Genomic DNA, 20618 nt, shown 5'->3' with positions numbered 1-20618 from the left:
TAAAGTTCTCTCTTTGTTGATGTGTTGCGGCTATTATGCTTTGATTTTATATTTAAAAACCTATATGACTCGAGAGTTACCTTAAAAGTTGATTCAAATCTCCTTAGTTATAACGCTTCTTAAATTGAATTTATATCATTATTCAAATCAACATTAAAACTCTATAAATATGACTCAAATCATCACCCTCAAAAGCTAAAAAAACACATTTAAAGACATATTCATCGAAAAAAATTAGTCTAAAACATTCTATCAACATTCAACAAGTTATAATTCTAATAGACACTTGCACAATGTTATAAGATAATTCCAAATACTAACTGTAAATAAGTTCTTCCATAGGTTCTAACCAGTTAGAATTTAATAATCTCTACATATTACTGTCGTGGAATGTGAGAACCTTGTGGACCAAACAAACATAAGTGGCATGTGACATGTGACATATGAATAGTATTGGATCTGTTCACAAAGTAAAATAGTGGTCTTAATGCGTGACATATCAAACCCCACCATAACTTGATAACAATTGATCACAACACTCCACACAACACTAACATCATTCACAAAAGTTAGCTAGAAAAATTTAAATATATCACATTGACATTAACACTTTTTCTTTTTCTTATGTCATGTTTAGATTCATCACTTGAAAAAACCAAGGTGACTGTTTTAATCTCTCTTGTTGTCTTAATTGTTCTTCAATACCAAAGCTGTTTTGAGTAATTCCATTTGATTCTTCTCTTTTATGATGTGTCATGTATCTTCTTATCTTGTTTATGTCACTTGATCCAGTTGAAGATGAAGATAAGCTACGTCCTGAATCTGAAGTTATTGGTGTCTCACCTTTCTTGCTACGGGTATATCGCGACGGGCCTAATGTAAGCTCGATCTCCGTCTCGTCCATGATCTCTATCCCCTCGTCGTCATCTGATTCTGCAATGTGCTCTTCTGCTGGCCTTTCGAGATCAAATTTGATTTGAGTCCTTTTTTCTTGTGCATCTTTACGATGATTAGCATTTTGAGTTAAACTCATCGCGTTTCTGAAGTACCACTCTTGTTCTTTCACTTCGACGCCTCGTTTAGTCTCCATATTTTGCATCATTATCTTTTGTATTTGATACAATCGATGAAGTTCATATACCTAAAAAAAATTCTCATTTCACTCATCTGACACGTGTTTGAAAAAAGATTTACGTACATAATATACATGAGTTTGTGACTATGATTGAAGCTGCATCTAATTTAAATAGAAACAATAATCTAAAGAAATAAAATGAGAATGAGAAGTACCTGTTGTTTGAAAGTTTCTTCATGCTTTAACATAGCCATTCTCATATACTCTTTGTCACAAGACCTAACAAGCTTCTCCATCTTTTTAACCTTCTTCGTCACAAGTTTACCTTCATACACATTCAACCTTAAATGAGGAAAACTCTTTGAGAATAGAAGTGATTAATGAAAAGTTGTTTATATAGAAAATAGAATGATTCTATGAAAGCAAGCACATGAATATTAATGGTCCAACTGATTCTTCAAACATTGGCACAAAATGATGGCATCTACTTCCTTTTAGTATAGTTTGTCTCCTTCCAATACTTTGGACCACATTTGAGTTAAACTCATCACAAAAATATAAAAATATCTCCCGACAACTTTACCTGTTCATTTTTCCTACCATAATAATAATAATAATAATAACTTCTCTTTACACTCACACAAATGTGATGTCATTTTTTAACTATATATCTTTTCAATTATTGAAATATTTGAATATATGATCACAAGGTAATATTTTTCTCTTTTTCTCAAAGACTTTATCTGTGTTTGAGGGGATGCAATAGGTTATCAGATGACTTCAAATTTGTAACGGTTAAACTGTGATTAACCGGAGTCTCATAATAGATTTTATCATGACAAAAGAGTGTTTTATGCAATGCTTTTCTATAACTTTCAAGATTCTAGGCATTGACAATGCATGATCCTAAACCATATTCCTTATGCATGAGATAACAAACTTTCACCATTGTAAAATATGTAATCTGTTTCTTTACTCTACAATCTAATAAGCATTAATAACATATCATGTTCTATCTATGAAGCACTAGCTAGCATAAATAGAAACACGAACACAAACACCAGACACCGGACACATACATATTTGATAAAAAAAAATAAAGAAATGAAATATACTAGTAGGTTCTAACCTGGCAAAGTTTGAAGTACTATATACTAACAATTTTCTGCTGAAGAAGACAATAGAACAAAAAGAAGATCTATGAAGAAAAAGCAAGAAACTTGAGAGACAACCTTTGTTAAATTTGATGAAAACTCATTTATATGCTCTCAAATTCCCTATCAAGCTCTGGCCATTATATACTATTGGAGACTAAACAGAAGATAACTGTTAATAGAATTTTAAGATTCTTTTTCCCTTTAAAGACACAGAAAACGAAGTGGTATATTGCATGAAAGCATGCCAGACAAATCTCAGTGACTTGACCAATGTGATTCAAGTTTTGTGGAAGAGATGCCTAAGACAGGTCCAGCAATGTAGATATATTAAATTAGTAGTAACAGTAAAGATAGGCATAAATAAATAAAATAAATACACGCATTATTAGCACTATACTATACTACTAAAATTTATATTATTATATAGTTTTTTGAGGATCACAAGGTATTGGTTTTTCAAGACAAACCAACAACATAACAGCATAGCTTGTTGAGGTGAATCACATGCATCTCAAATTTGTATTAATAATAGATAAAAAAATATTGTTTTTATATTTTGAATTATTGATGGTGATGTCTATGTGAAGAAGCTTAAATAGCCGACAGATAGATCCTGACCGTACAATAAATGGTATCTACTGTAATTGTTGAATCTAGTATTTGTTTTTTGGTAACATTGTTCAATCTAGTATAACTGGCTTTAGGATTTTTAATTCAAATGTAATCTTAGTTTTTTGGTTTTCATATATAATGAAAATAAAAAAATGGGGGCAAAAAAAGATGGGGTTATCTCATCATCATGAGTTGTTTTGTTTGATTCTCTTGACATTTATGGAGTGAATAGTGTATGGATAGTTCGTACTGGTACTGTGTGGAAATGGGTACAATATGCTGTTTGATGGGTTATTCAGCATTAATCTAGGAAGGTATAACTCAATGATTGTACGTGTTAACTGGCCACATGGGTGCTAGCTTCCCATTTGAAAATCATCATCCATTTAATTTACAAGCAAGGACAATAGTTGGATCATATTTAAATATTAGAATTTGGGTTGGCTTAATTCAATTTTATTATATAAAATTGATTTGTTAGATCATAATTGTCTCTGGATTTATTCGGATCTTATTAGATACATAAGTGTATTAATTAATTGGGTTTGAGATTTTGGTTATTTTCTTATAAGTTTTTTTTTCTTCATAATAATATTTAGCATTAAGTTCAATAGATCATACCGTATTATGGTATCAATTGTAACAACTATCGTCTTTCTTATCACTATTCTTCATCAATTCACATCTAGGGTTTCATACCTTCATCACCATTTCCAAATCTCTCACCAAGCACCATGGCTTTCGAAGGAGAATCTGATCACGAGGATTCCACCATCAAAGATTCAACCACAAAAAATCCCGCCAACAACCACGATTCTCAATATCCAATCTTGAACCTTATAAGCCATTTCTACTTACATCATGCTAAAAACCGTAGTGCCGTTCTTATCGCGCCACCGTTGGATGATAACAACTACCACAATTGGAGCAAACCCATGTCCTACGCTCTAACATCCAAGAAAAAAACCGGCTTCATGAATTGAACGCTCTCGAAGCCACTTCCGTCTCACAACGATTTCGAGCTATGGGAATGCACTAACAACATGGTGCTCTATTGGATCAACCGGTAACTTTCACCACACGTCGCTCAAAGCATTATCTGCTTCGGTTCAACTTTCGATTTATGGGACGATCTTCGCGACAGATTCACCGAAGGCAATCACTTTCAATTCTTCAATCTTCTGCGAGACCTCCACTCCATCAAACAAGGTGATCGTTCTCTTTCTCAGTATTTCACGGATCTGAAGATTATTTTGGATGAGCTTGAAGATCTTCACCCAACACCTTATTGTTCTTGCATCGTCCCCTACACGTGGGATTTGGACAAAGTTGCTCGGAGTTACAAGCATATGGAATATGTTTCGTGTTTTCTCAAGGGTTTGAGCGAAAACTATCAAAATATTTGCACTCAAATCCTCCTTCTTGATCCTCTTCCAAGCATCATCCGTGTCTATTCCTTGATTGCACAACAAGAAGTTGCCTCGCCTTCGCCCTTCACCGCTACTCCATCGTTCTTTATGCTAACAATCCCAATAACACTGGTTGCAGAAGAGGGAGGGCTCAAAACAAAGGTTCGAGGTTGTGTACCCACTGTAACAAAACCAACCACACGGTGGAAACATGTTATTCAAACATGGTTTCCCCCCTGGATATCGCACCAAGAACAATAGATCTTCCTTAGATTCCAAGCCATCCTACAATGTAGAAAAAGATGGAGTAATCTCGAAAGAAGACTATAAACGTCTACTTCTTCTTCTGCAACAATCAAAGAAAGTTTCTCAAAACTCCACCAACAACAAGGGTCCTAGTTCCCACACTATCTCAGGTATCTTCAATAAAGGTATTGATTTAACCTTATCTTCTATGTGGTTTCTTAACTCAAGTGCATCTGCCAATGTATCCCTCTACATCAAGTGTTTTTCTGACATTAAATTCATTGACTCTATACAAATTCGTGATCAATGTTTAATATTAGATGATGTTTTCTTTATTACTAAGTTTAGATACATCCTCATTTCCATTTCTAAATCATGTTATAATTAATACTATCACAGTCCCTTCTCACACAAATCCAGTCATATTCAGGATGTGTCTATAAAGAGGACTATTGGTCAAGTGATGCAGCATAAGAATCTCTACATTTTGCACAAAGACCATATACACCAAACTATTGAGACTTACACACACCCTTTCACACTCTCAGTTGTAATACTAATAGCCCGAACAATGATATTTCTTCTATTAATTTTGACATATGGCACCACATATTGGGTCACCCTTATAATGAGGTGCTGCAACACATGTATCAATCTTATAGTGATATCAAATGTCATAGAAATTTTCTATATCATGCTTGTCATTTAGCAAAACAGTGTAAACAACCTTTCCTGACTAGTAATTCCATTACATTTTCTTGTTTTGAATTGTTGCATATGGATATATGGGGTCTTATTGTTGTGCATTCATTAGACAGTTTCCAACATTCTCTCACTATTGTGGATGACTTACAAGATATATTCGGACCTTTTTAATGCACAACAAATATGAAATTAGGACTCATATTTATAGTTTTGTTGCTTATTGTCAAACTCAATTTTCTGCCAACATCAAAACTATTAGGAGTGATAATGGTAGTGAATTCTTTATGTCAATCTATTATACATCATTAGGTATCCTGCATCAAAGAAGTTGCATAAAAACTCCTTAACAAAATTCCATTTCTGAGAGAAAGTATAGGCACATTCTCAATGTCACTAGATCCCTCGTATTCCATGCTAAATTACCTAAAGGTTTTTGGTCATTTTCTCAATGGCATGAGCACACTAAACACATTGCATTGAACTGTCATCTCGTTCGCAAGAAACTTTAGCATGGGATATTCCACCTTCTGCCAATTTCTTCATCTCAGCAGACTACTGATATCTTCATAAAACTTTTGTGTAAAACCCCAATTTGACCCCTAAAATCCCTCATGCCATCTCATAGCTTTGCATTGGCAATGAGATCACACCTTGGTACCCTCCTCACCCATCATTCACTGGTTTTGCATTGGGAGAGATCACCAAGCATTTGTGATTGTATCATACTTTATTTTCTTGGTTTACTAACCAAAAATACAAAAATATGTCTAGTGTAGCTTTGTTTCTTTTAGTAGGTAGTGTGTGTGTCCACCTGTGCCTCATCAAGCTCACAACTAGGGTTTGAGACCCTCAATGCAAGAGATCAAGCAAGCAAGGGTCGTAATTGGTTCTAAGCATCATATATGGATCTCCATGTTCTTTAATTTGACATTTTGATTAAGAGTTCATCGAGAATTTGAAACTTGTTTGTCTTGGTTTACTTTGGCTCTAAGCATCATATATGGGTCCCCATGATCTTCACATGTCATTTTGATCAAGAAATCATCAAGAGTTTGGAGTTGGTTTGCTTAGGAAACCCTAATTCACCTGGGTATCTTAAGTGTAACTTCTTCAACAAGTTTCTTCAAAAATTGATCAAATATTTCAAGGGATACTTCATATTACATCATATTATGCATATATGATCCTCCATGAGTCCCAAAAGTCAAGATAATGTCAAGCTAGTAAGTTGGTTCATGATGGTTGACCAGGAGAAGTCAACAGGTCAAAACTAGGGTTCCCTAGACCATATCTCCTACAATTTTGTCCTAGGAAAATTATTCCAAGAGAAAGGTTACTCTAAATGACATTACAAACAACTTTCATGTTGAGGTTAAGAGGTAGTTCTGCTTGGAAAGTCATTTTTGTATGGTGAAAGATTATAGGTCATTTTGTCTGAACCCTAGTTTGGAGGTCAACTTCCCAAGACCATAACTTGCTCAAATTTTATGAAATGAAATCCATTCAAATTTCATGATAAAATTCAAGATGTCTAATTCAACTTTTATGATTGGAGGAAATTCAAATTCAACTTGAAAATGCATGTTCCAAGAGGAAACATTATAGGTCATTTTGGGCCAATACCATTGAACAAGTGATTTTCCTCAACTTCTAAAATGCATAACTCCATCATTCCAAATACAAATGAGGTCAAATTCGTGACCAAATTTAATAGGTTTGAAAGAGCTAAAACTTTGATGAAGGAACGTTTCTCATTTGAAGTCTCTAGAAAACATTATTCAAGGTAGAAGAAGTGAACATTTGACTTGGGACTTAGAAAAGTTTCAAATATGTTTGATTTCCCAAACTTCCATCTCAAAATTCATCATGATCCAAGCTTCAAATGAAAAAGTGTTCAACATAAAAGTTGTTTCCCTTGATCTCACCTTTCCAAAACATCCTAGATCATCTCATTTGGGTCAAAATTAAGGGACTTGTGCATGGCTTCATTATGGAAAGTGTTTTGGCAAGATTAGATTTCAAGTGATCAAATTCTTTTGCATGCTTACACATGATGCATTCAACACACTTTGTACACGAATTGGGAGTGGATTGCATCATCTCTAAGGCTCAAATGATGGCCCATGCACCCATGCAAAAGAGTTTCCAAATTTGTCCAAAATTCAAGTGGTGCAAATATCAAGTGCATTGCCTATTTAAACAAGCTTAAGGCTTCAGATTCATCATCAACACCTTGCCCAAGCTTTGCTAGACCAATTCAAACCCTCATTTCCATAAAATTTTTGAAGGTTTCTCTTGAAATAAAGCTTTAACTTCATCTTCTATTGGGAAGTTTAAACTCCAGAAATTCAATTCCTTTTTCACCTTATTTGGTTTCTGTAGGCAAGAGGATGACAAAGAAATCAAATCCAGATTAAGATCAAGTGGAATTAGATCAACTTGAAGGTGATTTTTTCAGAAACTTCTTCTCTTCGATTCTCTCTCAATTCTCCACTATTCTTATTGATTTTTGGTTTGCTGAAGTCCTACCAATGTAGGAAACAAGATTGAGTTGCTTTGAGGTCAAATCGAAGCAACTCAGTTCATGATCCTCAAAATTCAACTCCCTGTATCTTTTCATATACTTGGAATTAGACAAAATTAAGGCCAGATTCGAGCTCCTGAGCATTTTTTTCTTTAAATCCATGTCTTACTTTTTCATTTTGGTGATGGTTGGTGGTGGACTAGTCCGGTGAGGTCCACCGGAGAAGAAGACTGGAGCTCTGGCTCCGGTGATGAGGTCTCTTTCTTCCCAACCACATGATCCTTTCAATTTGTTTTAATCTCGTGCGTTGGTTCTGATTACCACGTGTGCATCTCAGTTGACCAAGGCATATGTGGAACGCGCGCTGACCACCATCTGATCTGCCACCTCAATTAATGAGGGAGATCAGATGATCCATGTTTTTTGAATTTCTGAATTTTCCATTTAGTTGTTTGTTTTTAATTAATTAATTGATATTAATTTCATCAATTAATGAGGGAGATCAGATGGTCCACTTCAAATATTTTTCTCTTTCATTTTCTAAATTAAAATTATTTTTTGGATCAATATTGATATTTTTCATGATTTAATTATTTTTGTGCATATTTTTAATTGTTTAAAAATACTTATGACTTTTCAAAAATAATGAAATTTTTTCTCCAAGGTCCTTTGACCTTTTTTGACCTATGATAAATCTTTTGGCCATTTATTCGGTGTTTTGAAGAGGTTGTAAGTTTTTGATCAAACATAATTTAATTTAATGCATTTTAATTTGATTTTTAATTGTCTAATTGTGTAAACATTATGTTGAGCCATTTTTATTGACTTGTGAAGTTTGACTATGTGTTTGGGCCTTGGTCAAGGTTGATTTGACTTTTGTTGGATTAAAATCATTGGATTTAGGGGATTTATGAAATGTACATTTCATCTCCCAAAATGAATGAATGATTTTAATTTGATAAAATTCCTCCCATGACCAATTTGTGTTTGTCTCAATTCCCCTCCCTCTCCATCTTCAATCCCATTATATCTCATCCCTCTCATTAAGCAAGGACATCTCAATATCCTAAGGTTAATTGGTTCATCAATAACTTTGTGTTAGATGAACTAATACAAGTATGGATGAGATTAAGTTCATCATTTGATCATTTTCTTTTTTGTGTGTGGTATGTTTTAGGAGTATGGTTCATTATACCATATCTCTAACATGTATTAACACCAAAATTTCTATTGCCCGACCACAAATAGTTGTGACTTCTACATAAGTCCAATTACGATTGCTTAACATATCGCTAAATTTTGATACAAAGGCATAGCATTCTAGTAAGTGAGATTGTAAGTCTCCCCCCTTTCATGGTATTGTGTGGAAACTTGTCCTTTTTTCCTTCCTTTGGAACATGTATTGGTTCAGGGATCCATGCTTGTGAATAGAGGGTCGAGTGTTCTCCAAAGAATGATTTAAACAATTGAAAGCAAAACTCCACTAACATCTAATCAACAAAAGTTGACTAACATTCTATTATAATTGCTTTAAATTTCAAGTCATTTACTTTATGCCATTTAAATTCAAGCCATTTATTATTTGCCATTATACATATCAATTAACTTGTTTATTTTAATGTCATTTTCCCTTTGCTCACTTGAGCCATATATTGTGTTTGTATATATTTGTTTGTATTATTTCGTTTGTGCTTGTGGTCTTAGGACCTTAAAATACTTAATAAACATAAAAAAAAACCCTAAAAAATGTTTGTGTGGACTGTTGGATTTGATCTGAATCTTGGACTTAGAATTAGGCAACTTTCCCTATGCAAAAGGACTTGACCAATGCTAACTTTTCTGAAACCAAGTTCTTGTGATTTGAATTTTCATATGATGTAAGTATTGAGATCCACTTGAGTTCATCTGCTACATAGTCTTGATGCAAATGTTACTTTGAACATGTGTCTAATGCCTTATTCTGAGCCATTCAAAGAGTATGTCATCTGATATATGGGAAAGATTATCAAGAAGACTATGGAGTTGCTAGCTTGGATGTGTCTATCTTTATTTGATGCCTTGCTCTTCATTGTGCTACTTGCTTATTGATATTTCTTAATTTAAAGTCCAAAGGAAAAGTGGGTTTCTGTATGACATTCTTGTCTATTGGATTGCATCCCATTGGTCAGATCTTTTGAACTCTTAACTTTTAAATTTTTGCTTAGGATTAGTCTCTTCATCTCCTCCCACTTCTTAAATTTCAAATCTCTCCCCCCTTTTCAAAACCTTCTTTGCTTGTGATTTCAAACTTAGACCTTATTGCAAGTTAGAAACTTTGGCCTTATGCCATTGCATTTTTCAAACTCTTTTTCTTAATCAAACTTGTAAATAAACTTAACCATATTGACTTAAAATTTTAAAAGACAAAAAGAACTAACACTCATTCAAACTCTTTTAGGCCTTTTGTGCCTCTTTTAAACTTAATTTTTTGTTAAAAGCAATTCACTCACTTTTTTAATTGATACCACGAACTACGAGATTTTGATCCCTCATTTTATGTTGGTACATAGGCACAAGTCTGAAGGTCTTGTCAAACACAAAAAATATAATTAATGAATTCTTTTCTCATCCCCACACTCTATTCATTGCAAACATCTTTTATACCAAAACACATACACACATAAAAAAGGGCTCCCTAGGAGTACCTAGGACACTTTGGGTGGTAACACCTTCCCTCTGTGTAACCAACCCCCTTACCTGTAATCTCTGGCATTTAATTAGTTTTGATTTGAAAACTTCTTATCTTTTGGTTTTGTTCGTACTTTTCCCTTTTCCTTTGGAAACAATAAAAGCGCGGTGGCGACTCTGGTTTTATCGACGTTAAGTTTATCCATAGCTTAATGGTCATGAATTTACCGCTACAATTGTCTATCAAAGTCCAAAGGAAAATGGGTTTCTATATGACATTCTTGTCTGTTGGATATCATCCCATTGGTAAGATCTTTTCAACTCTTAACTTTTAAATTTTTGCTTAGGGTAGTCTCTTCATCTCCTCCCACTTCTTTAATTTCAAAATCTCTCCCTCTTTTAAAAAAAAGTTATTTGCTTGTAAATTTCAAACTCAGACATGTTTTTTAATGATTAGAAATTTGGCCTTATGCCATTGAATTTTTAAACTTCTTTTCTTAAATCAAATTTGTAAATAAACTTAACCATATTGACTTGAATTTCAAAATACAAAAAGAACTAATAACCCCATTCAAATTTTTGGCCTTTTGTACCTTTTCATTTAAACCTTTGTTAAACTCAATTCACCAATTTTTTTTTGAAATTTTTACCACGAACTACGGGGTTTTGATCCCTCATTTTCATTTTGGTACGTAGGCATAACACCGAAGGTCTTGCCAAACACAAAAAATATAATCAATGAATTCTTTCTCATCCCCACACTCTATTTTTTTATCAAACATCATTTATACCAAAGGCATATGCACATAAAAAAGGGCTCCCTAGAAGTACCTAGGACACTTTGGGTGCTAACACCTCCCTCTGTGTAACCAACCCCTTTACTTGTAATCTCTGGCATTTTATTAGTTTTGATTTAAAATATTCATATCTTTGGGTTTTGTTTGTACTTTTCCCTTTTCCTTTGGAAACAATAAAAGTGCGGTGGCGAATCTGGTTTTATTGACGTCAAGTTTATCCATAGCTTGATGGTCATGAATTTATCGTAACACCTTGGTGTCTGATGTGTACTACTGCTAGCACACTAGGCATGAAAAAAGGAATGGCGTGGTATTGAGTTGTGCTTCTTTGTTGTACACTTGGCTCTTATCTCACATGCCTCAAAAGGGGCCTTGGGTAGATTTCTTGAAAGACTTGAGGTTGTTCCAAAACCTTTCCTCCCTTACTGCTGAAGCTTTAGTTTGGTACCTTCCTACCTCCAACATAGAGTAGGTTATCATGAGTTGTGGGGACTTCCCGAATGTGTCACTCAAGGGTCCACGAGGTTAAATTAATTACAACCCTTCGTTGGCCATAAGGGAATTGGGATATCCGATGGAGGATGAACCTAGGGATGAATTGCTGAAGGACTTCATATTTCCCGATTTGGGAACAGAGAACCCAACTCTATTGCAAAAGGTTAAACAAGCTTGGACTCAGATTCATCACAAAGGCAAAGAGCTAGGCAAATGTGACTATCAAGCTAAGGAGCCATATCGCCAATGGATGGTACAAAGGCCGAAAGAAGTCAAGCTACCATACAATATGGATGTCCAGATTCCTCCCTCAGAACCAGAGCCAGCATACAATTCCAAGGAAGAAGTAGATGCATTGAAAGCAACTATCGCACAATTAACCAAAGAGAACGAAGACTTGCGATCGAAGCTCCATGCATTGGATAGAGATCATGCTAAGTTGAAAAGAAAGATAGAAGAATATATCGAGCTCTTATCAAAAAGCAAAAAGAATGCGAAAATTGAGGAGAACCTTAAAGAGAAATACCAACATAGTTTGGCAAAAGCAGATATGGGGTTGATTTCTCTCCGAAAACAGATAAAGCAGACGAAAAAGGAGTGAGGTGACAACCACCGTTGGTTCGAGTTGGACGTCAAAGAGACAAAGGCATTGAGAGATGGATTCGACTTGGAGGTTCAGAATCTCAAACTTTCCCTCCGCGAGGCCAATGCCAAGGTAGAGGTGGAATGTTGTCTTAAAGAGGAAGCAATCAGGGTTTCCTACATCACCCCTCAAGTCTGGAGAGAGAAATGTCATAAAGTTGAGATTTCCACCTTGAGTGCCGAGCATTGGACATATCGTTTTTCTGCCTTGAAGAATGAGAGTTTTGGTTGGCTCAGTGAGAAAGCTTAGATAAATAGTCTTCTTGATACTTACACTGGATCTATCAACTTATTGCAACCCACTGCTGCTATGTACCGATCTAAGTTATATTGCTTGGTTATGTTCTGAAACGAGTAAACCAAGGAAGTTCCTTGGAAGCTAGAGGATGCTCTAGAAGACGCTGATGAGAAGACCACTCCCCACTCCATACTTCGATTCATCTACCTTTGTGATCGAATGATGAAGAGGTTCAAAGTTGAATTGAAGGAGATGAAGGAATGGAAAGCAAAGTGTGCCATTTGACCATAGCCTTATTGTTTTCCTTTTTCATGTTTTGTAATTGTAATATCAAATTCATGAATAAAATGCTTGATTTGTGTGAATTCGGTGTTCCAATTTTATCTGCCATTTTATAATGTTTTACTGTCGAATTATGAGTCATATAAGGTTTCCCCGAGAATAAAAAACAAACATGCATCATGCATTAATCATATAATCATGCATTTCATAATACACCCAGTTGGTCTCACCGTTATTTTGGCTTTCTATCCAGTAACTCTCACCGTCAAGCTGACTTCCCACTTCTGCAACACCCGAGCTAAGCAGAAGATAGCTAAGGAAATAATCGAACTGAACCAGGGTGCTATGCAATAAGAGATTACTCAAGTAAGAGCCCAGCTGGGGCAACTCATGGACATCATGCAAAATGTTGTTCATAGACAAGAGGAGAATCACCAGGCTAACCCAGGAGTCGCTGCCAATATGAATGCTACCAACCCTGCTGTGGGGAACGGGGTCCCTGTTGTTACTCACGCCCATGTTGAGGGGATGCCTACCAATCTGAATGTTGCCCACACATTCCATGTCTCTATTCATGGAGGTTCTCAAGTCGGCATAGATGACCATGATGAAGACTTCTTCATGCCTAGGAATGAATCCGTGTACGAGCCATTTGGGCCATCTCCCACTGAGCTTGAGAGAAGGTGTCAGATGATGGACGAAAGGGTCAAAGCCATTGAAGGTCCTAGCACCTTTGGCTTGGAAGCTGCTGACATGTGCTTAGTCATAGGGGTGAAGATCCCAGCTAAGTTCAAGGTCCCTACCTTCAAGAAATATAAGGGGGCTACTTGTCCCAAGACCCATATCAGATCCTATTGTAGGAAAATGGCAGCTTATTCAGACGATGAGAAGCTACTAATACATTTCTTTCAGAACAGTCTCAGCGGAGCATCCCTGGATTGGTACATGCAGCTTGAACATACGCATGTGTGTTCCTAGAGAGAGCTAGCTAAGGCTTTCTTGAAACACCATCAGTACAACATCGACATGGCGCCCAACAGGACATAACTTTAGAGTTTGACTCATAAGTCCGAAGAATCTTTCAAAGAGTAAGCGCATCATTGGAGGGACCTAGCTGCTAGGGTCCAGCCTCACCTACTCGAAAAAGAACTTGTTGATATGTTTATGGGTACACTCCAAGGCCCATATCTGGATCGGATGATAGGAAGTGATTCCGCCGGCTTCTCTCATCTCATTGTCGCTTGAGAACAGATCAAGAATGGTCTGAAGACTGGAAAAATCAAAGGTCCTGATGTTGCCTCAAATGGGGAAAAGAAACCCTATAGTGGTTTTCCCAAGAAGAATGAGGCAGAAACCAATGCTACATCAACTTCCTAGGGGAAAGGTAAAGTTTACCATACCCCATATTATCAAGTTGCAGAGGTAACCCCCAACAACTATCAATAACAGAGGTATGTCATTCTTGTTGCTCAACAACAAGTCCAATATCAGTCGCTTGTCCAGTACTAGCATCCGTACGCACCCAGGAAAAAGAATTATCAACAATATCAATCGGGCCAACAACGCCCCAGAAGACAAGAAAGGAGACTCGACCCTCTCCCCATAAGATGCAGCCAACTATTAAACCACCTGTTATATAGTTCTCTTATCAAGCTGAGGGAAGCCAAGCCTCCACCAACACCACTCCCACTGAGCTATGATAGCAATGAATATTGTGAGTTCCACACCGGGGCACCCGTCCACACCATTGATAACTATAAGGCATTCATGTATAATGTCCAAGATATCCTTGACTCCAAGGCCATCTTGTTCACGCCTGCAGGGCCCAATGTTAACAATAATCCGATGCCTCTTCATGCTGGGCATCCCGTTAACATGATATAAGAGATTGATGGGATCAACCGTATCTCGAAGGTTGACATGATAAAGACTCCATTACTGGCATTAAAGGAACAATTTCTACTAAAGAATGTTCCCCGAATGCACTCCTAACTGTGTACACTGTGTAAATACCCCACAAGGTTGTGGGAAGCTCAAAAAAGGTATTTAGACGCTGATAGACCAAGGTATTTTTCTGGAAGAACACACTTCAACAGCCGGTGATGTGTCTACTTTGGAAATACCTTACTATCCAATACAGATACCTGTTGTGAATGCTCCCACAACATCCCTGGTAATTACAGTGCGACCTCCTTTCCCATATGAAAACACTAAAGATGTCTCCTGGAATTACAACTCCACAGCCTATCTGCATGGGCAAAGAATTGAAGAAAGGTCTTCTGAAACTCAAAGGCCTCTAGTAATTCATGTACCTACTGAGGTTTCTAAACATGTGGAAACTCAGAAGTTCATGGAAATACAAAATCCTGCTGAAGTTCAGAAACCAGTTGAAGTTCAAGAGTCGGTTGCAAATATTATAGGAGTTGGTGGTATGACCCGAAGTGGTCGCATATTCGCAGCACCCCTCCCCCCCTGAAAAAGAGAGTCCTGGATTTAACGCCAATAATAAAGATAAGCAACCCGCCTACTCGGAGCCGGGGCAAGCCCATACTCAAGCAAAAGTCGCACCAGATGATATGGAGGAGTTCCTCCATATTACAAAAGAAGTGACTACAAAGTGGTTGACTAGCTCAACCAAACACCGCCCAATATTTCTATACTTTCACTAATGTTTTGTTTTGAGGCCCACAGAGACGCACTAATCAAGTTTCTCATTGCAACCAACGTTCCCCAAGAGATCATCGCCAATCAGTTCGAAGGGGTCGTGGAAAATATAACTTCAAGTAGATGCTTAGGTTTCTATGATGAAAAATTGCCTCCTGAAGGAAAAGCTCATAACAAAGCCCCACACATATCTCTAGAGTGTCCTGGCACAATAATGTCCCAGGTGCTGGTGGACATTGGGTCTTCTTTGAACGTGCTTCCGAAGAATTCCCTCCCTAAGCTAATAATAGAGGGCTAGATGATGAATCCCAGTGCACTAATAGTCTGGGCTTTTGATGGTTCTCGCTGGTCCGTCATTGGGTAAGTGGATCTCCCTATTAAGATAAGACCTTGCACCTTCTTCGTAACTTTCTATGTGATGGATATTCATCCAGCATATAGTTGTCTTTTGGGTCGCCCATGGATCCATGCTGCAGGGGCAGTCACCTCTACGCTCCATCAAAAACTGAAGTTTATCATCAATGGTAAGATGACCACTATTGATGGGGAGGAAGACATCCTGATGAACCAACTATCCTCCTTCTGGTACGTCGAAGTAGATGGGGAGATTCAGGAGACACCATTTCATGCATTCGAGATTGCCATTGTGTTGATGAATCCTCTCAGTGGAAGAACATCTAGAAAACCTGAGCTCCTGATGTCATCATTAACGGATGCTCAGACCGTGATCAAAGTAGGGCATCCAGAGGGATGGGGAATGGTTTTGGAGCTAACTGTCAACAAAAATAGGTCTGGCTTGGGATACCATTCAGGACAGACCCAACAAAATATTCCTATAGTAGAGGAAAAGCGGGCACTCTCTATTCCGCATAAGTTCGTGAGCGCCAGACATCTCTTTCAAGGGTAGGTCACCATGGTGGACGACGACATCAGCATGTCTGAAGCTGATTCCTTCGTACCTAAGAAGACGGTGGGCCAAACACTCAACAACTGCACATAAGTGGACATACCCGAAGTTACTTTCACTCAAACTTAATTTTTTGTTTTTCATTTCAGATCCATGTGCCCGTGCCCAAGGCATAGTGGAGCTTGTAGGGCCCTCATTGTTTTCATCATTGTTTTAAAATTAAATAAAAGAAGTGTTTCGCATACAATTACGCTCCATGTCTTTCCTTTTTCATTTTTTTTCAACAAAAAAAAAGCGGTAATGTTTCATATTTTGTTTCTAGTCCACATTCTAAAATAAAGCATGAATCATTCATGCAGATCCAACTCAGATTCCATTGATAATAATACTTCTATGGCCGATTATAACTTCAAAAATCCGATCTACCGAGCTGAGGAAGATTGTGAACTCCAAGAGGAGTTGGCCAGAATGATACAGCAGGAATCGAAATTGATTCAACCGTACCAAGAGTCATTGGAGATCGTCAACCTTGGGTCCGAAGATTGCAAGAAATAATTTAGAATCGGTGCCGACCTATAGGCTGACATCAAGAGGGGGTTGATCGAGCTGCTGCGTGAATATGTCAACGTGTTAGCTTGGTCATATCAAGATATGCCCAGGTTAGACATAGATATTGTGATGCACCTTCTGCCACTCAAACAGGCCTGTCCTCCGGTGAAGTATAAGTTGAGAAGAACTTGACCTGATATGGCTATCAAAATCAAGGAAGAGGTTTAGAAACAACTAGACGTAGGTTTCCTAGCAGTATCAAACTACCCCCAGTGGGTTTCCAACATTGTACCCGTGCCTAAGAAAGATGGCAAGGTGCACATGTGTATGGACTACATAGACTTAAACAGGGCTAGCCCGAAAGATGATTTTCCACTACCTCACATCACTGTGTTGATGGATAACACGGCCCAATTCTCTATATTATCCTTCATGGACGGTTTTTATGGATATAACCAAATAAAATGGATCCATAAGACATGGAGAAGATGACATTTATCACCCCGTGGGGAACATCCTGTTACAAAGTTATGCCATTCGGCCTGAAGAATGTTGGGGAAACATATCAGCGGGCTATGGTCACTCTCTTCCATGACATGATTCATAAAGAGATTGAAGTATACGTCGAAGATATGATTGCTAAGTCCCAAATAGAAGAAGAACATCTCACTCATCTACAAAAGTTGTTCAAAAGATTAAGAAAGTTCAGATTGAGACTTAATCCAAACAAATGCATGTTTGGGGTATGATCTGGCAAGTTGCTAGGTTTCATCATAAGTCAACATGGCATTAAAGTGAATCTTAACAAAGTTAAAGCCATACAAGTTATGCCCGCACCAAGAACAGAGAAAGAAGTTCGTGGATTTTTAGGACGGTTGAACTACATAGCCAGGTTCATATCACACATAACGGCCACATGCGAACCAATCTTCAAACTTCTGCGAAAGAATCAAGCCATTAAATGGAATGAGAATTGTCAAAGAGCCTTCGATATGATAAAGCATTATCTCGAAGAGCTACCCATCTTGATGCTGTCGGTACCAGGAAGACCGCTTATCATGTACTTCATAGTCCTGGAGGATTCTATGGGTTGTGTACTTGGTCAACATGACGAATAAGGTAGGAAGGAACACACCATATACTACCTTAGTAAGAAGTTCACTAGTTGTGAATCAAGATACTCTTTGCTAAAGAAAACTTGTTGTTCCCTCGCCTGGGCTGCCAAATGATTGAGCCAGTACTTGGTGACACACACTACTATGTTGATATCCAAAATGGATCCGGTCAAGTACATATTTGAGAAACCTGCTCTGGCCGGAAGGGTTTCCCGTTGGAAAATGGTTTTGACCGAATACAATATTCAGTACGTCACACAAAAAGCCATCAAGGAAAGTGTATTGTATGATTATTTGGCCCACAAGCCAGTGGAGGACTACCAACCCATGAAGTTCAATTTCCCTGACGAGGACATCATGTTCATAAGAGAGTGCAACATTCCTGGTCCCAAGGAAGGCCCCGAACAAGGATCGCGATGGACGCTCGTGTTCGACGGAGCTTCCAAAGTACGAGGCCATGTTGTAGGTGAAATCATTACTTCACCAACAGGATTTCATCTTCTGTTTACCACAAGATTATGCTTTGATTGTACTAATAATATGGCGGAATATGAAGCATGCATCTTCGGTATCGAAGCAACAATCGATTGAAGGATCAAAATACTTGAGGTTTATGGGAACTCAGCTCTCGTCATCAGTCAAGTACGGGGAGACTAGGAAACTCGTGATCAGAAGTTGATTCGTTACAAGGAACATGTCTTAAAATTGATCCCTTAGTTTGACGAAATCTCTTTTCATCATATTTCGAGGGAAGAAAATCAATTAGCAGATGCTCTTGCTACCTTAGCATCCATGTTCAAGATCAAATGGAGGAATGAGGCTACTTCTATCAACATCGATCGCCTGGATGAGCCTGCAGACTGGCTGGCTACCGAGGAAGAGTTAGATGGCAAACCTTGGTACCACGAAATCAAGACGTACCTTGAAAAATAGGTGTACCCGGACAATGCGTCTATCACAGACAAGAAAGCTTTGAGAAAGCTCTCATCTAAGTTCTTCTTAAGTGGAGATGTATTGTATACATAAAGTTATGATTCGGTTTTGCTTAGATGTGTGGACAAGCGTGAAGTAGAGAAAATCATACCTGTTGTGCACGAAGGTTCTTTTGGAACACACTCTAACAGCCATTCAATGGCTAAGAAGATCCTCAGGGCAGGGTATTACTGGTTAACTATGGAAATAGATTGTTTATGACACGTGAAGACTTGTCATAAGTGCCAGATCTACGCCGATATAATACATGTGCCTTCAGTACCTCTCAACGTCATTTCATCTCTGTGGCCCTTTTCCATGTGAGGCATTGATGTGATCGGTCTTATTGAACCAATTGCTTCGAACAGGCATAGGTTCATCCAGGTTGTTATCGAATATTTTACCAAATGGGTAGAAGCTGCATCGTACGCAAACATCACCAAACAAGTGGTGGCTCGCTTTCTAAAACAAGATATCATCTACCGTTATGAAATTCCTTAAAAAAATCATTACAGAAAATGGTTCTAATCTTAATAACAAGATGATTAAGGAATTGTGTAAGAGTTTTAAGATTGAATATCACAGTTCTTCACCCTATCGTTCAAAGATGAACGGTATATTAGAAGCAGCCAATAAGAACATAAATAAGCTTGTTCAGAAAATGGTGAAGACATATAAGGACTGGCACGAGTGTAGTGGTAAATTCATGATCATCAAGATATGGATAAGCTAGACATCAAATAACAAGAGTCGCCACCGCGCTTTTATTGTTTCCAAGGGAAAAGGGAAAAGTACGAACAAAACCCAAAAGTAAGAAGTTTTCAAATCAAAACTAATAAAATGCCAGAGATTACAGATAAGGGGGCTGGTTACACAGAGGGAAGGTGTTAGCACTCAAAGTGTCCTAGGTACTCCTAGGGAGCCCTTTTTTGTGTGTATTTGTATTTTGTACAAAATGATGTTTGCAAGCAAATAGAATGGGGGGATGAGAAAAGAATTTATTAATTATATTTTTATGTTTGGCAAGACCTTCGGACTTGTGCCTACGTACCAACATAAAAATGAGGGATCAAAACCTCGTAGTTCGTGGTATAAATTTCAAAGTGGATACATTGCTTTTAGCAAAATTTAAGTTTGAAAGGCACAAGGGCCTAAAAATGGTTTGAATGAGTTAGTTATTTTTGGCTTTTGGAAATTTTAAGTCAAGTATGGTTAAGTCTATTTACAAGTTTGATTAAGAAAATGAGTTTGAAAATGCAATGGCATAAGGCCAAAGTTTCTAGTTTGCAATATGGTCAAAGTTTAGAAATCAACAAACACAGGAAAAGAAGATTTTTGAATGGAGGGAGAGATTTTGAAATTAAAGAAATGGGGAGGAGATGAAGAGACTAATCCTAAGCATAAATTTAAAAGTTAAAAGTTGAAAAGATCTGACCAATGGGCTGCAATCCAATAGACAAGAATGTCATATAGAAACCCAAATTCCCTTGGCCTTTAGAAGCAAGCAACAAAAAATGCACAATATATCAACTTGAGAAGCAAGGCATTAAATAAAGATAGCC

General features: G+C 37.3%; 1 protein-coding gene across 3 annotated transcripts; it reads right to left on the bottom strand.

Annotated features, from left to right (window-relative positions):
* Nucleotides 1–427: 427 nt before the first annotated feature.
* Nucleotides 428–2574, bottom strand: LOC127074378 (uncharacterized). 3 transcript variants are annotated; one of them, XM_051015686.1, is made up of 3 exons: nt 2205–2574; nt 1291–1400; nt 428–1141 (listed from the first exon to the last, which is right to left on the bottom strand). In XM_051015686.1, exons 2-3 carry the CDS (start codon nt 1369–1371, stop codon nt 623–625), a joined length of 600 nt encoding a protein of 199 aa, XP_050871643.1. In that variant the 5' UTR covers nt 1372–1400; nt 2205–2574; the 3' UTR covers nt 428–622. The 3 variants fall into 3 exon arrangements, with proteins under 3 accessions (XP_050871643.1, XP_050871644.1, XP_050871645.1); XM_051015687.1 differs by having other exon boundaries at nt 2308–2574; XM_051015688.1 differs by lacking the exon at nt 2205–2574 and adding an exon at nt 1506–2164.
* Between the last annotated feature and the right edge of the window lie 18044 nt (nt 2575–20618).

The sequence above is a fragment of the Lathyrus oleraceus genome, chromosome 4, assembly GCF_024323335.1.
Source record: "Lathyrus oleraceus cultivar Zhongwan6 chromosome 4, CAAS_Psat_ZW6_1.0, whole genome shotgun sequence".
NCBI classification, from domain to species: domain Eukaryota; kingdom Viridiplantae; phylum Streptophyta; class Magnoliopsida; order Fabales; family Fabaceae; genus Lathyrus; species Lathyrus oleraceus.
The sequence above is the reverse complement of the archived record's forward strand: the minus strand, read 5'-3'. Positions and strand labels throughout refer to the sequence as shown.